At 44.9% G+C, this 16,870-nt stretch overlaps 1 protein-coding gene across 1 annotated transcript in view; it reads right to left on the bottom strand.

The window, feature by feature from the left end:
* Positions 1–309: 309 nt before the first annotated feature.
* The window catches only part of LOC310758090 (vomeronasal type-2 receptor 26-like), a gene marked incomplete at its 3' end in the record, with an annotated part of 32,306 nt that continues 15,745 nt past the window's right edge, over positions 310–16,870 (bottom strand). The window contains exons 7-13 of the mRNA XM_083604027.1: positions 16,684–16,810; positions 10,075–10,322; positions 7,295–8,086; positions 5,929–6,156; positions 5,595–5,721; positions 3,121–3,691; positions 310–391 (exon numbers count right to left, since the gene is read on the bottom strand). Of these exons, the coding sequence (XP_083460153.1) occupies positions 310–391; positions 3,121–3,691; positions 5,595–5,721; positions 5,929–6,156; positions 7,295–8,086; positions 10,075–10,322; positions 16,684–16,810 (2,175 nt within the window). The remainder of the gene's footprint in view (positions 392–3,120; positions 3,692–5,594; positions 5,722–5,928; positions 6,157–7,294; positions 8,087–10,074; positions 10,323–16,683; positions 16,811–16,870) is intronic.

The following is a 16,870-nucleotide window of genomic DNA, read 5'->3' as shown; positions in this document are numbered from 1 at the left end:
GCCGCGTTCGAAAGGGAACCTGAAGTGTCGCCGCAGGTGGGTTGCATTTTGCAGCAATGCAAATAAGGAGCGCTGCTTAATTGAAGCCAATTTTGCAAGGGAAAGGGGGGCACTTGGTGGTCCTCCAGTGGACTTGAGCTCAGTTTCCTAGAGAGGAAGGATATTCAAAAAGCTGTGGGAGGGGGCTGCGGGGGAAATCACAGAATAGATCATAGAATTGTAGTATTTGGGGGGGGGGCGTGTTCTGAGAATCAACTAGGATCAACGCGGCTGTCCCATACGGGGATCGAACCTGCAACCTTTGCATTATCAGCACCGTCGTGAATGCACCTCTCCCACCCACTCCTCGATCTCGTGGGATCGCTTGGCCGAAAAGGGTGGGCGGTTCAGGCTGGTGCAATATTGGGGAGGAGCAATATTGCAAGGAGGAGATAGGGATTTGCTTTTGGGGCATAGCTGTCAACTTTCCCCCCTTTTTAAGGGAAATTCCCTTATTCCGAATAGGATTCCGTGCAAGAAAAGGGAAAAGCTGGCAGCTATGTTTTAGGGTAAAAAAAGAGTAAAGAGGCACACACACACACCCCCCTCAGTTCCATGTCAGATATTTTGCAAATTGCACACACACACACACACACACACACACACACACACACACACTCCCCAATATCCAGATGCAAGTTTTCCATAGAACCATGGGTGGAGTTCAAATGATCTGAGCTCGGGTTCTTAAGAGAGAGGCAGGGCATTTTTTTTAAAAAAAAGTGGGAAGGGGATACTGTTGTAAACAAAATCTCCCCTTTTTCCCTAATGGGGTGTCCAAGAACCCGTATAGAGCCCTTATGTGGGTTCCCTATTGATAGGAGAAAATAACAGGCCGACCAGAGAATATTTAGAAGCAAAGCAGTTTGTAAGCCTGATCTTTATTGATCTGTTGCAACAGGGTGCTCCCCTCACACGCAGGAAAGGAGGACCCTGAACCAAGGTGTGCCTGCCCTTATATAGACGTTTTAAATTGCCCTGCCCTGGAGCTGAAAACCACCCCTCCATACATCATACATACACCACAGAAGGGGTGTAACCCAAGACCACTCCCCACAAACACCATACCTACATCACAGAAAAGGTGGTCTACAACAGAAATTTGAATGTTGTTTTTCCTGTCTGCCAGGTTATCTGATAATGCCTTATCTGATTGCCTTTCCTGGTAGTCTGGCCATTCCTTTGAGATGGTGATTACCCAATTCCTAAGACAATGGGAAGGTTCCCTCGCCCCCTCCCTCCTCACAGAGAAAACATTTGGTCAGTTTGGGGGTCAAAATGGTTTCAGGACTGTATTCCTGTGCTGCTCCAGACATGTGGTTTATATGTTTATGTACGTGTTTGGTTGGTACATTTATGAACATTTATTTTACACACACACATATATGACCTTAATTTTTTTATTACAATACAAAATAGATAGAAGAGCCTTCTCCTATATTCCTGCATTGCAGGGGGTTACACTGACTAGATGACTCTTCCAACTCTACAATTCTGCGATACTGTGATACAAATGTAACAAATAAATGCAAATAACTTTTGGGGTTTGGGTTTGGGATGGGTTTTTGGAAGACGCCTGTGAGTGAATTAACTTTATGTGTGTAGATCAGTGCACGCTGACCAACGCACAGTCTTTGCAGTAAAGCTCTGTTCCAATCGCATGAGTAATCACGACAACCAGTAGATTCTTATGTGCTGTAGCCTTCATCCAGCCACAGCCGTTGACACTTGTTGATACATGACGCTTGTTATCTTCCACCTGTTCTGCTGTTCAGGACTTCTTGGATCATTCTTTGTCTAGCTCCTCCCCTTTGGCCTTACTACCTTGGGTGACTGCTGGGAGTACAAGATTTCTGACGCCTTTGCTCACAAGGGTCATAGGAATGTGCAAGCCCACTCACCACGACAATGTGATGATCCTTCGAGTGAGACTTGATCCAATGACATGGTTCGGTACACCAAGCATGCAAAAACTAGTATTTTTAATTTTTATTTTTATTTTATTTTTTAATACAAAGCTTTTAAAAAAATTATTTATTATTAATGTTGCAATACATATATGAAATCTTTACATAATGATACATATACATTATATTCACATTTTCACATTTCATTATGTACCAACATTTATCCATTTCTTATTTCTTGCCCTCTGACTTCCCTCCACCCATGTGTGACTTCCTTGTTATTATTTTATAACTTTATTATTGAGATTGTATTTTTGTAGCTTAATAATTAAACATTCAGTCTTATATATCTGCTTAGCTTAACTTAACTTTGTGAAATCAGTCTATACATATCAATAAATTCTTGTTGGAGCATCTTTTGGTGATGTATTCTTCTACACATTTCCATTCCTGTTTGAGATTTTGACTAGATTGCATTCTAATTGTTGCCATCGTTTTTGCTAATTCAATCATTTCAAAAAAATTATGTTGCCAATCTTTCAATGTTGGTACTTCTTCTGATTTTCATTTTTTTGCATGGTTCAGTACACCAAGCCTGCAAAAACTAGTATTTTTAATTGCGCTTTCGGAAGGCAGCTACACATTAGAGGAAATATGGAACTGTGGGAGTCAGGCTATGATAAAGCATTATGTAAAAAGCATCAAAGCAAAGTCATTCGTGATTTATGTGAAAGGAAGAGATTTAAATCTAAGAAGCTACATTACGAAATATATGGGTTTCATTACTGGTGTGCTGGGCGTCTCTTGCCAAAATTGAAAATAATAGTTCAACGTTCAGGTACCATATTTAGTTTTTGTTGTGAGGTGTTCCTTTCTATTCAGATCAGGCCTCAGTACAATAATGTAGCACTTGGGGATGAAGATGCAGCCCAGAAGCCCAGCACTGGAGGCCAAGATGGAGAAGACCTGAACAGCTACCATGTATTTCCCCTTTGTGCTCAGGTATGTGGGCACAAAGGACACCCAAACACTGCAGAAGACCAGTATGCTGAAGGTGATCAGCTTGGCTTCATTGAAGGCCCCAGGCAGCTTCCTGGCCAGAAAAGCCACTGTGAAGCAGATGGCAGCCAGGAAGCCCATATAGCCAAGGGAACCATAAAATATGGCAACAGACCCTTCATTGCATTGCAGGATGATCTCTCCAGCCAGGGAGTGCATGTCAGACTCCGGGAATGGGGGAGAGGTACTCAGCCAGATGGTACAGATGAGAACTTGGACACCCGAACAGAAAATGACAATGGTGTTGGCCAAACTCTTCCCCAGCCATCTCCTCACCCTGTTCCCTGGCTTAGTGGCCAGGAAGGCCAGCACCACCATGATGGTTTTTGCCAACACAGAAGAGACGGCAACCGAGAAGATGATGCTGAAGGCTGTTTGTCGGAGAAGACAGGTTGCTCTTCTTGGCCGGCCGATGAAGAGGAAGGAGGACAAAAAGGAAAGCAGGAGGGAGATGAGGAGAATGAAGGAGAGGTCCCGGTTGTTGGCTTTGACTATGGGTGTTTCTTTATATTTAATGAAGGTTCCTAAGATGATGCCTGTTGAGAAAGACAAGAAGAGGGAAATAGAAGCCAAGAGGATCCCCAAATAGTCTTCATAGGATAGGAAACTGGTAGCCTTGGGGATACATTTTTCTTGGTCCTTGTTTGGATGATGATCTCCTGGGCATTTTGAGCAGTGGTCTGCATCTGAAGGGAAGAGGAGATGCTTTGGTAGCTAACATAAAGCTTGTAATTATGGGTGCTAGTCTGGATTTTTTATATGGTTTATCTTCATGGATCAGCTCAGCTGACAAAAGTTTCATTTTGCATCCCTCATGAGCTATCTTTAACCTCAGCGCATCTCACATCCCATACGTGATCTGATGAAATAGGCAACATCCTGAACCTAACAGCTATAGAAGCTCTTATCCTTGTATTTGCTAGGAAGATCTGGTTATTAGCCCCTGTAAGCAGGAATCAGACTTCAGATAGCCAATGAAGGTCATTTATAAGACAAGTTTACAATTTAAGAACTTCTTATAATCTTAACTTAGAACATTGGTGTTCTATGAACCAACCATAAACCATTGGGATAATAATAATAATAATAATAATAATAATAATAATAATAATAATTTATTTATACCCCGACCATCTGGCTGGGCTTCCCCAGCCACTCTGGGCGGCTTCTAAAAGAATATAGGTGAGCTGAGAGCAGATACCTGGAACTCCTTAGGAGTTTGCACTGTGTCATCCCTTTATTTATTTATTTTTGCTTTTATGTATTTATTTATTGAATTTAAACCCCACATTTCCCTCCAAGTCACTCCACAACAACCCTGTGAGGTAGCATTAGGCTAAGAGACAGCGTTGGCTGCAGCGGGAAGCCCACCTGAACAAAGTCTGAGACCCACTGGCAGTCCCCAGACCACAGTTTGAGAAATGCTGAGCTCTGGGGCTTAACATTACAGAAGCCAATGGTGGTCTTGTAGTAAGGTTAAAGCTTACTGGGAAATGATATATAATGAAATGAAAAGGATGTTTAAAACAACCTTTCTAAAAAAAACACACAAAAAAACACAGAAGGTTTTCTTTTGGGAATTATAGGGACAGAACTACCTAAACTGTAAAGGTAAATGGTAAAGAACCCCTGGACAGTTAAGTCCAGTCAAATGTGACGATGGGGTTGCGGTGCTCATCTCGCTTAACTGTAGTAGTAATAATAATAATAATTATTTATTATTTATACCCCGCCCATCTGCTGGGTTTCCCCAGCCACTCTGGGCGGCCTCCAACAGAACACTAAAATACAATAACCTATTAAACATTAAAAGCTTCCCTAAACAGGGTTGCCTTCAGATGTCTTCTAAAAGTTTGGTAGTAGTTGTTCTCTTTGACATCTGGTGGGAGGGCGTTCCACAGGGCAGGTGCCACTACTGAGAAGGCCCTCTGCCTGGTTCCCTGTAACTTGGCTTCTTGAAGCGAGGGAACTGCCAGAAGGCCCTCGGCGCATTGCAGTAGTCCAAGCGAGAAACTGTATAGAAACTTATTCATGTATGCTACTATAGCAGCCGAGAATGCTACTTGCCCCCAAATGGAAAGAAGCAGAAGTCCCAGCAAAGGAAGAATGGAATACAAAAACCATATGGAATATGCAGAAATGGCGAAACTTACTGGAAGAATAAGAAATCAAGATAACAAACTTTCTTTAATAAAAGAATGGAAATGGTTTACTGAATATTTACAGATAAGAACATTGGTAGGATTATTGTAACAGTCTGCAGTTTCATAAGAGTATATACTTAAAGAAGATGGATAAATGAGCAAATTAAGTTAATTTGGATATGCAGAAGATATTAAAAATAAATTTAAGGAACTGCAGGAAGAGGGGGAAGGAAGTCAGGTTATGAAATGCCAAAATGATTGTTAAATTAGTGAATTGCATACCTGAAAAGTATACCGTAAATAATTTTTTATAAAACATTACAGAAGCCAAGCAAGGGTCCATATTCCGAAAAATGTCTTTAGGGTCTTCATAGTATGTGTCTGAGTGAAGCTTGCCCTGTTTATGTTCTCCCAATGAATTTCCTTTTCTCCTGAGATCACTCACCTTCCAAAATGGAGACTGTCCCTTCTGCACACGGAACACAAGAATAACAGCAAACTGGCTGTCCTTCTTGAGCCACCTTGACGTATCCAGGGCGACAGCTGTTGGAACATCTGGAGCGAGGCTCGGTCTAGCCATCCAGAGAAGGTGCATCAAGAAAAAGTGTTAGGGGTCTGGGAGTGAATTGGGCCCCCAAGAAGATAATTGTCCCCCACCCCACACCTGAATGCTGTTTGAGCTTCAGCTTTCAGGTGTTTGGTGTGAACCTGCCCCTCCTTCCAAAGCAAATGGATTTAAAAATAAATAAATAAATGGCACAGATGATAATATGCTCTACCTCATTAAACCACAAGGGCCACACAATGGCTTCTGGGTTAAGGGTGAGTTTTAAATCAGAAGATGCCTGCTCCTCTACGCTCCCGACTTTCACTCTGCCGCGAGACCCATTGGGAAACAGCACCCAGTTCACAATGCCATAGTCGGCTGCCAGCTCCCCAATCTCATCCAGATGCAGTCCACCCTTGGTGGTGTTAAACGACTGGGCTTTTCTTAAGTAGGGGTGAAGCTGGAATGATAGAGAAAACATAGAAGAAGAAGAAGAAGAGGAGGAGGAGGAGGAGGAGGAGGAGGAGGAGGAGTAGGAGTTTGGATTTGATATCCCGCTTTATCACTACCCGCAGGAGTCTCAAAGCGGCTAACATTCTCCTTTCCCTTCCTTCCCCACAACAAACACTCTGTGAGTTGAGTGGGGCTGAGAGACTTCAGAGAAGTGTGACTGGCCCAAGGTCACCCAGCAGCTGCATGTGGAGGAGCGGAGAAGCGAACCCAGTTCCCCAGATTACGAGTCTACCGCTCTTAACCACTACACCACACTGGCTCTACACTTCACTGGCTCTCACCACACTGGAGGCTCATTGAATATCTCAGCCCTGCTCATTTTGCAGTCTAATCGCCTATGAATTGGGCCACTGCACTTCTGGACTCAAAGGTGCTTAGATTTGCAGAACTGTCACATTGTGGTTTCGTGTGGGAGTCTTTCCTTTGGAACTCCCTGCTTGTTGATATTGGGTGGGTGTGTTCGCTGTATTCCCTTTTTGTTCTAGTTAGTAAGCAGTATATAAATTTTGTAAATTAATAAATATCTTATTAGAGAGAAGATATGTGAGAATTATGTGTAGATCCACCTTTCCGTCAATGCCGAAAGCCTACGGCGTGGGACCCAGGAGAGTCAGAGCGGATCTCTTAGGACACCAGGGAAGACAACTGAACAGGTAGGTGAGTGTTGTCTTCTGGTGTCACCAGAGCAAGCTAAATGGTTGACCTACAGCAGGAGACTGACAAACTGAATTTGCCTCAGCAATGAACAAACATTTTGCTAGGACTGCCATATCTCCAGGTTTTCCCTGACACGTCCTGGAATCACTCAGAAAAATGGCATTCAGGCGGATTTTTGCTGAATCAGCAAAATGTCTGAGAAAACCTGGACATATGGCAAGTTTATATATATATATAAACATTCAGAAAAAATCAAAGGAAACCCCCAAAATGATATTTTTTGGGGGGGGAGGAGGGGGAGATGTTCCTTCAGAAAGCCCAACTACTATGTCCAGATTTTCACTTCTGGGAACATGGCAACCCTACATTTTGCATATGGGACAACAGATTGCAATTTGCAGTGCTGTTGCAAAAGGAAAGGGGAATACCTGCCATGGCTGCAGCTTTTGAAGTCCCAAACTGTTTGTCCTACCCGCCATCAACATCTGTTTGGATCTGGAGGAATATGCCGCGTTTAAGGCAAGTGCCACAGCCTGGACACTGTTGTAAGTAATGTAATTGTCTTGAGACACAACTCTTTCGATCTCCTCTTGGGGGAGAATCTCCAGTTTCTCCTTCTCTGTGCATCTTGTCCAAACTTCAGTTGTCAGCACATCCTCTGAACATGAACAACGAAAAGAATTATCCCAAAACTTGTTTGTTTCACTGGACCATACCTCATAGAAGTCATGCTTTGCCCCTTTTCTGGCCTTCCTTACTAAGGACAAAGAACCATGGATTTGCATGAAGGAATCGGTATCATAAGATAAAATGATGTTCGTGTTCCTAAAAACTGTAGTGATCCAAACTTTCCTCCTAGCTAGCTTCTGTTGCAGCACAATGATTGGGCCAAATTCATAATCAAAGCCCCCACAATAAACAAACACACTGACTTGTTGCCACATGGCAGGGAGCTCATGCCATAAGTACTTTTCCACTAGAGTCTTTTGTAGTATTCTTTCCACAAAGGCAACACAAATCCCACTGCCGATCATCGGAGGTGTGAAGGCATTCATGAACCTTTCTCCAGCGTCATTGTCTGGAGCAAATATTCCGATCCACGTCCATCCAAAATGCAGGAGCAGCTTGATAATCCCCAGGTACTGGGTTTCTTCCTTTGGGACCATCCGGTAGACAAAAGGGAACTGGATTTGATCATGAAGAGCAAAGCCATGGCTTATCTGGTTAGGTAAGGAAGTGAAAGTTTGTTTTCAGGGGAATTGTGGCACTTTTGTTAACCTGGAAGTATTAAGAGCCAGTGTTATGTACTGAAGTTTCTCACCATGGGCCAGGATCGAAAGTGACGTTCAGTGATTGGATAGTTTGTATGCAAATGAAGGATCGAACGTCACTTTCGATCCTTCATTTGCATAACTATCTACCGTATCCCCCTGCTGGCCCAGGGTGAGAACTTCAGTACATAACAGCCAGGAAGAAGCTCGAAGAGATTGATCTTTGTCAAGTCCTTGTCAATATGAGGAAGGGTGGAGAAAATTTCCAGAAGTGGAATGAGCACCAAATTGACCCATAGTTTGCTTGTTTATGTGAAGTGGTCTTGCTTACATCAAGTTTCTGTGGATCAGCCTATGATCTTAACAGCCTGCTAACTGGGCACTGCTAAAATGTGCATTCGCTCAGCTGTAGGTATTTCTACTAGGTCTTCCTGTATGATGGATGTGCTTGAATGACCTTAAAAGAGTGAACAGAATGAGACCACATCAGGAGTCTTGTGTCCAGTTCTAGACTTTTCACTGTGTCCAGAAACTGTCACCTTATAGAGCTGTGATACCACCATGTTTCATCCGAGCAATCTTTGCTTTATAACAGAGGAATGCTCCACGAAACCATCTTTTCTGCAATGGACTCTGCACATGTGCTGAAAACCAAGGCTCTGCTCAAGCATGTAAAATTAAACTACTTTTTGATGTCTTGGATCTTGTGTCCTGCCCTTCCCTACCCCCTACCCTGAAACTCAAAGTCTTTTTACTAAATAAAGGTAAAGGTACCCCTGCCCGTACGGGCCAGTCTTGACAGACTCTAGGGTTGTGCGCTCATCTCACTCTAGAGGCCGGGAGCCAGCGCTGCCCTCAGACACTTCCGGGTCACGTGACCCGCGTGACGAAGCTGCTCTGGCGAGCCAGCACCAGAGCAGCACACGGAAACACCGTTTACCTTCCCGCTATAAAGCGGTACCTATTTATCTACTTGCACTTAAGGGTGCTTTCGAACTGCTTGGTGGGCAGGAGCTGGGACCGAACGACGGGAGCTCACCCCGCCCCGGGGATTCGAACCGCCGATCATGTGATCGGCAAGTCCTAGGCGCTGAGGTTTTACCCACAGCACCACCCGTGTCCCTTTTACTAAATAAACTTCCTTTATATAAAATTACAATAGACTTCATTCTTTTCAGAGAGGCATTTCTCTAGCATTTCTCCCCAGAATCCTTTAATGTGTGCTGGATTGTCCCTTGCAGTCAATGAAGTATTGTTGTTCCGTATCCTCTGGGCTTTAGGAAAGTAAAACTGAATCCCCTTCTTACTAATTTTAGAGTAGTCCCAGAGAAAAGAAATAGAATTCTGCCCCTCCCCAGCAAAAGCAAGACAACCTAGGGCAGGCATAGGCAAACTCGGCCCTCCAGATGTTTTGAGACTACAATTCCTATCATCCCTGACCACTGGTCCTGTTAGCTAGGGATGATGGGAGTTGTAGTCCCAAAACATCTGGAAGAAAAGTAGAAGAGTTTGGATTTGATATCCCGCTTTATCACTACCCGAAGGAGTCTCAAAGCGGCTCACATTCTCCTTTCCCTTCCTTCCCCACAACAAACACTCTGTGAGGTGAGTGGGGCTGAGAGACGTCAGAGAAGTGTGACTAGCCCAAGGTCACCCAGCAGCTGCATGTGGAGGAACGGAGACGCGAACCCGGTTCCCCAGATTGCAAGACTACCGCTCTTAACCACTGCACTACACTGGCTCTCACACTGGAGGGCCGAGTTTGCCTATGCCTGACCTAGGGTGTCCCAAGACAGATTTAGCCTTTTAAAAAACATTTTCTGGGAAACTTTTCAAAGAGTTGGAAGGGAGCTCAAAGATCATCTGTTCTAACCCTCTTCGAATGTATATAATCTACGACTGTAGCATCCTTCACAACTGGTGATCCTAGTTCTTACCTGTGGGGTTTTGTAGATGTCTGACATGCTTGCAATCTGGATGAAGATGTCTGATTCAGCCCCTTCAATAACAGCCAAGAGGTTCTTCTGTTGTCCACAGTTATAGTTTGGAATATTCTTTACCCCTCCAGAATGGCCATCAAGGATGGCATCGGAAGTAAGTCTGCCATCATAGAAGCTGTCAAAGAGGTTGTATCCCAGGGTGATGTTGGGTAAAATTGTGGGATCTTGATTGATCTCCTGAACAGCTAGCAAGAAGGACAGGATATGCCAATATCTCGTAGAACTGAACCTGCAAACAAAGAAACCAATAGTACTCATAGACTGCCGTTCTCCTTTCAGTGAACACAAAATATCACATTATTCCCTTTATCAATCTAAAGGCCTTTACACAAATCTTAAAATAGCTCGTCCCCAAATATTGGTCTGTATTGTTTTTATGGGGGGTGGTTGCAAGTTGGATATTACTTTGCCATTTAAGAGAAAATGGAGAGTTTACTGTTTCTGATGGGAAGCCCATTGCCTTCAAAGATCAAAATCAAACACAATTTAAAGAGATGTGAAATGTTAGGAAACTGCTCATCTTGGCTGCTTCCAAGCGGGAAAATACCTAAACACCCAGCAAGCAAATCAGCATGAATGTAGATATAATAAATGCTCATTGTTGTCCACCAACAAATTAGAAAGAATCCACAATGAAGACATAATATAACAGCAAGCTAAGCTTTGTGCAGGCAAATGAAGGCGAACGCTAAGTAGCAAGGTTGCCTGAAGGAACTACTGGAATCAAAATAGGGACAGAATTTGATCAGATGGACCAGAAAATAGAGGTTGTCCCTAGTACTTGGGGACAGCCAGGGTGCAGATAGGGCAGCATAAAATCCGTCAATACCTAGGTACCTACAGAATGAACCTGGTTAAGGGGTGCCGGGAGAAGATGTATGGTTCAACTAAACCACCTTTTGATGAGATGATTCCACTAATGAGATGGTTTCCTGTCCTGTAATAATTTGCAGGCTGATTTGGATAACGAGGCAGGAATACTTGGCAGTACTCTGTCTGTGTTCCATGGACTGGCTGGGGCATTAGCAGCAGCAGCAACAGCAGCAGAGATACCATTCTAGCAGTGCCTGTGCCAGTCACCTTCATTGTGGCAGCAATGACGTTAAGGACACAGCTGGATTCCTCCCATGGATTCATATCTAAAGTCAGGAAGAGAAAGCTTCCCAATGGCACAGTCCCTGCCTTCCCTCAATCTCAGACCAGACTCCCACTGGCACAGGACTTAGTCTTTTCCCCCAAGAAATTTGTTGAAGGAACTGAACATGGAGGAAGGGGGTTAGCCAAGCAAGCCAGTTGCTAATATCAGCTTATTAGTCAGTGAGGGAGTCTTGTGAAATGACTCAAAGTCTGGGTTATGTCATGGAATTGCTGGAGCAATAGAAATACTTTGTACTTGTATATATCTGTATCTGTATCTGCAAACACCACAAGCTGTATGTATATATCAGTGTCTGCAATTGCATTGCTGAAGCCTGATCTTCTGCAGCAATAAGCTATTGGGGACCTACAGCTGCTTCTGTGTGGTGACTGGAGCTGGGGGCAACTTCCGCAGCATAGGTACCGCACCCTTAGAAACTCAACAGTATTTATGTCACAGTTCTTCTTTCTGTCTTGCTGCAGGAAGTTGTTCTGGATTCAGATGTTTGTATTATTGGTCTCAGGGGAAATCCCCGGAGCTTTGGTGTGAAGGGAAGAACACACCATTATGATTTTCGTAATTATAAAGGGGAAGAAGGTCCACCTCTGCAACCTGCCAGCCTCTCTCCATGGCTCAAGGAAGAGGTGCAGAGCTGGAGGAAAAACATGTTTGCCAGATATCACTGATGGGGCTCCATAGCTGGAGATGGGCCAGCCAGCAAGCAGTGGCGTAGCGTGGGTTGTCAGCACCCGGGGCAAGGCAAGTAATTTGCGCCCCCTAACCCATGGATTTGTGCCCCCTAACCCGTGGATTTGCGCCCCCTAACCCATGGATTTGCCCTAACCCCAGATGTTGCGCCCAGTGCGGCCCGCCCCCCCTGCACCCCCCACGCTACGCCACTGCCAGCAAGCACCTGAACTTGGCACACTTTGTATTGAAGAAATCATTTCATAGAGGCAGGATCCAAATGCTCATTCTCAGCAGCATAGCTAGCCGCTTGGGTGCATGGGGGTGGGGCAAGGCCCCCGTGGGGTGGGGCAGGGCATGCCAGAATCCCAGTGCCCAAGCCCTCTTCTGCTCTGGTACCCTGCAGGCCTGCGTTGCTTTTTCGAGCTGTGAAAAGCCTCCAGGGAGACTGTCTGCTGCCTCCCCCTCAACTGTAGAGTGGCTCAGGGGGTGGCAGTGGGCAGATGCATGCCCCACACTTCCCTTTTGGGCATTGTGGAGCCTACAGGTGCCTGAGCCACCGCGTCACTCCCAGGAGAGACGCGTGGCTCGGACACAAGAAGTGCTGTCCCCTGCGGTGTGGTGCCCAGTGGCCCCCGCCCCTCCTAGCTACAGCTTTGCTCATTCTTTTAGGCTCCATTTGAACTACCACATACCTGCATTGTGCGGTGTGCCCATCGCTCTTCCCTCCCCAAGAAAGCAGTAATGCCTCCCTTCTTCTGAGGTCCACCGCCGAGGGCCTTCTGGCGGTTCCCTTGCTGCAAGAAGTGAGGTTACACGGAACCAGGCAGAGGGCCTTCTTGGTAGTGGCGCCTGCCCTGTAGAACGCCCTCCCATCAGATGTCAAGGCAATAAACAACTATTTTACTTTTAAAAGACAATTGAAGGCGGCCCTGTTTGGGGAAGTTTTTAATGTCTGATGCTGTATTGTTTTTAATACTCAGTTGGAAGCCACCCAGAGTGGCTGGGGAAACCCAGCCAGATGGGCGGGGTATAAATTGTTATTGTTATTGTTATTATTCTGTGCACAAGGAGGGAGATTTCATTGTCTTATTGATCAGAGTAAATCCACCCATTTTTGTTGATTATCTAGATTCAATCACAAACCATGGATGTTCTGCAGGATATTATCCTGAATATTTTGCAGGTCTGAGGTTGCCTCTTACTGAATCAGAATATTGCTCCGACTCACCCAGTATTCTTTACTCTAATAGGAAAAGAAATCAAACTTATCCCTCAAAGCCATAGAACACACAGTCTCTATAGTTTTTTTGGATTTGATATCCCGCTTTATCACTACCCTAAGGAGTCTCAAAGCGGCTAACAATCTCCTTTCCCTTCCTCCCCCACAGCAAACACTCTGTGAGGTGAGTGAGGCTGAGAGACTTCAGAGAAGTGTGACTAGCCCAAGGTCACCCAGCAGCTGCATGTGGAGGAGCGGGGAAGCCAACCCGATTCACCAGATTACAAATCCACTGCTCTTAACCAACAGATGCAGAGTTAATTGCTGCTTTGTTGTGAATTTTAAGAAAAATTAATGTACAGCCCAATATTAGTAGATCTGCCTCATCTAAATGTGTACCCCCCCAGACAATCAGTAGATCAGCATATATCGCAGTGAATCTGTTGAGATTTTAGTAGGCCTGAGAACACTGAAATAGGTTCAGGGTTTACCCTACCAAAGAGGGTCTAGGCTACGCCAGTTCTTCGAGCCAATGAAGACAACATTGTGTGGAAAAAGCACAGGTTTATTCAAGCTGCAACTCAAATTGGCCCAGAGGAATTTCTCCAAAGAGTGAACAAAAAGCATACCTTTCAAGGCACTTTCATAGCATTAGTTACATGATTACTTCATGCATGATCCTTTCTACAGGGCCGCCTTCAGATGTCTTCTAAAAGTTGTATAGATATTTATCTCCTTGACATCTGATGGGAGGGCGTTCCGCAGGATGGGTGCCACTACTGAGAAGGCATGTGGTATGGAAAAAGAACAGGGAACCTGAAAATCTTTTAGGAAGCAGGAGGTTCTGTATCTTTTTGAGAATTTTGTTTGCCTCCAATGGAAGCCGGGATTCTGGACCCTTTCCTTTCCTTAGAAAATGGTCCCTTTCTTTAGAACTAAGTATCAGATGCCATCTTTTGTTTTTGTTGAGAGGTGCTCTTTTGTATTCAGATCAGGCCTCAGTATAATAATGTAGCATTTGGGGATGAAGATGCAGCCCAGAAGCCCAGCACTGGAGGCCAAGATGGAGAAGACCTGCACGGCTACCATGTATTTCCCCTTGGTGCTCAGGTAAGTAGGCACAAAGGACACCCAAACACTGCAGAAGACCAGCATGCTGAAGGTGATCAGCTTGGCTTCATTGAAGGCCCCAGGCAGCTTCCTGGCCAGGAAAGCCACTGTGAAGCAGATGGAGGCCAGGAAGCCCATGTAGCCAAGGACAGTGTAAAACATGGCAACAGATCCTTCGTTACATTGCAGGATGATCTCCCCAGCCTGGGAGTGCTTGTCAGAATCAGGGAAAGGAGGAGAGATCCCTAGCCAGATGGTGCAGATGACAAGTTGGACACTGGAACAGGAAATGACAATGGCATTGGCAAAGGTCTTCCCCAGCCATCTTCTCACCCTGTTCCCTGGCTTAGTGGCCAGGAAGGCCAGCACCACGGTGATGGTTTTGGCCAAGAGAGAAGACACAGCAACTGAGAAGATGACGCTGAAGGCCGTTTGTCGGAGGAGGCAGGTTGTGTTCATTGGCTGACCAATGAACAGGAACGAAGATGAAAAAGAGAGTACGAGGAAGACGAGGAGGATGTAGGAGAGGTCCTGGTTGTTGGCTTTGACTATCGGAGTTTCCTTGTATTTAACGAAGATTCCTAAAACAAATACTGTGGTTATGGACAAGAATAGGGCAAAGGAAGCTAGGATGAGGCCCAGAGGTTCGGTGTAGGCAAGGAAAGTGGTGATCTTGGGGACACATTGATCTTGGTTCATGTTTGGATGCTGATCATCTGGACATTTGGTGCAATACCCTGCATCTGAAAGGAAGAGGAGCGAATTTAGTAGCCATAACATAAATAAGAGAATCAGACTTGTATCTTTAGGGATTAGCATGTCCAAATCACATTTAAAGCAGAGGGGGATTAGAATCACAAAAGGTTATACTTGATGTGGGCAGCATCCCCCAAATTATCTTTCCTGCAGTGTGCATTCCAAGGCAATTAAAAAGAAAACAACAACAACAACAATATTTATTTATACCCTGTCCTCCCTGGCCAGAGCCGGGCTCAGGGCAGCTAACACCAATAAAATCACAGTAAAAACATAATAGGGGAAAAAGAGGGGGGGGGGTGAAGGAAAAGGGAAAAAAACCAATTTAAAATACAGGTTAAAATGCAATTTAAAATGCTGCCTCATTTTAAAGTAGCTGATAAATCAAGACCATAAGGGGAGGGAAACATAAGGGTCAGACCAAGTCCAAACCAAAGGCCAGGCGGAACAGCTCTGTCTTGCAGGCCCTGTGGAAAGATGTCAAGTCCCGCAGGGCCCTAGTCTCTTGTGACAGAGCGTTCCACCACGTCGGGGCCAGTGCTGAAAAGGCCCTAGCCCTAGTTGAAACCATGTACCAGTAATTCATTGTGGCAGGGGTTCTCACACTTTATCTCCCTAGGACCGATTTAAAATGACTAGAAACTACTAAGGGCAACAGTCATGATTTAGATGCAAACTGTGACATTCTTTCCACGTTGCAGGGAGTTCCATAGTTCAGCTTTTCTCAAACTCAGCGTAAGCACTGGTTCTCTAGGCATTGTGATTCAACCTCCCCCTTTTGTGCAGAATATCTTAATCTAATAACTCTAAACGGAGAAGCACACACACCCCTTCTCTTCTCTACATCCCTCTTGGCGTTTTTATTAACATCCTGTAATTTTCTTCTGCTTTTCTCCTTTCACACTCAATGTGCATTGCAGGGATTTAGAATAGATGACCTTTGGGGTCCCTTCCAACCATGTTTCTACTATTCTATGTGTACTCTGCTACCTCCCCCAAGTGCCTGTTTCTCTCCACCTCTCCTCCATGCATTCTTTGATGTGCACAGTTTCCCTCTCTGTTGTTGTTGTTGTTGTTTAGTTATTTAGTCGTGTCCGACTCTTCGTGACCCCATGGACCAGAGCACGCCAGACACTTCTGTCTTCGTTTCCCTCTCTACCTTTCTCTTTTTTCTCTTACTGTTTTCCTTGTCAGCCTTTTATTGGATCTCTGCCCTATCTCAGTTCTCCCAAGGAATGCTGTTATGTACTGAGTTGAATAGGATCCAAACTGCAGCAGTCTGATTGGTCCTAGAACAATAGGATCCAAAATGCAGCAGTCTGATTGGTCCTAGAACAATAGGATTCAGAATGCAGCAGTCTGATTGGCCCTAGAACAATGCAGCAGTATGATTGGTCTGCAGGAGCCACCCAATCCAGCTCCAGATAGAAGTGAATCCACAACCTGATTGGCCTACAGGAGAATTCCAGAATTAGCCAATCACGTGGGGCCCATTGTGTAAATAATGTATATAAAGCAGATACTTTGAGGGGACTTCCATTCCCTCCTCACCACTATGAGCTGAATAAAGAGCATGAAATCCATTCTTGACTCTAAGTATATTTCAAATGCCCTCTCCCCTGGAGTCACCCACCTTCCTGGGTGGAGATTGTCCCTTCCGTACATGAAGCACAAGCATAGCAGCAAATGGGCTTTCCTTCTTGAACCACCTTGGCATATCCAGGTCGGCAGCTTTCGGTACACCTGGAGCGAGGCATTGTCTAACCATAAAGTGAAGGAGCATTGAAGGGAAATTGTTAGGGTACAGAATTGAGTCATAG

This window comes from Podarcis filfolensis (genome assembly GCF_964270895.1).
Source record: "Podarcis filfolensis genome assembly, chromosome: 2".
NCBI classification, from domain to species: Eukaryota; Metazoa; Chordata; class Lepidosauria; order Squamata; family Lacertidae; genus Podarcis; species Podarcis filfolensis.
The sequence above is the reverse complement of the archived record's forward strand: the minus strand, read 5'-3'. Positions and strand labels throughout refer to the sequence as shown.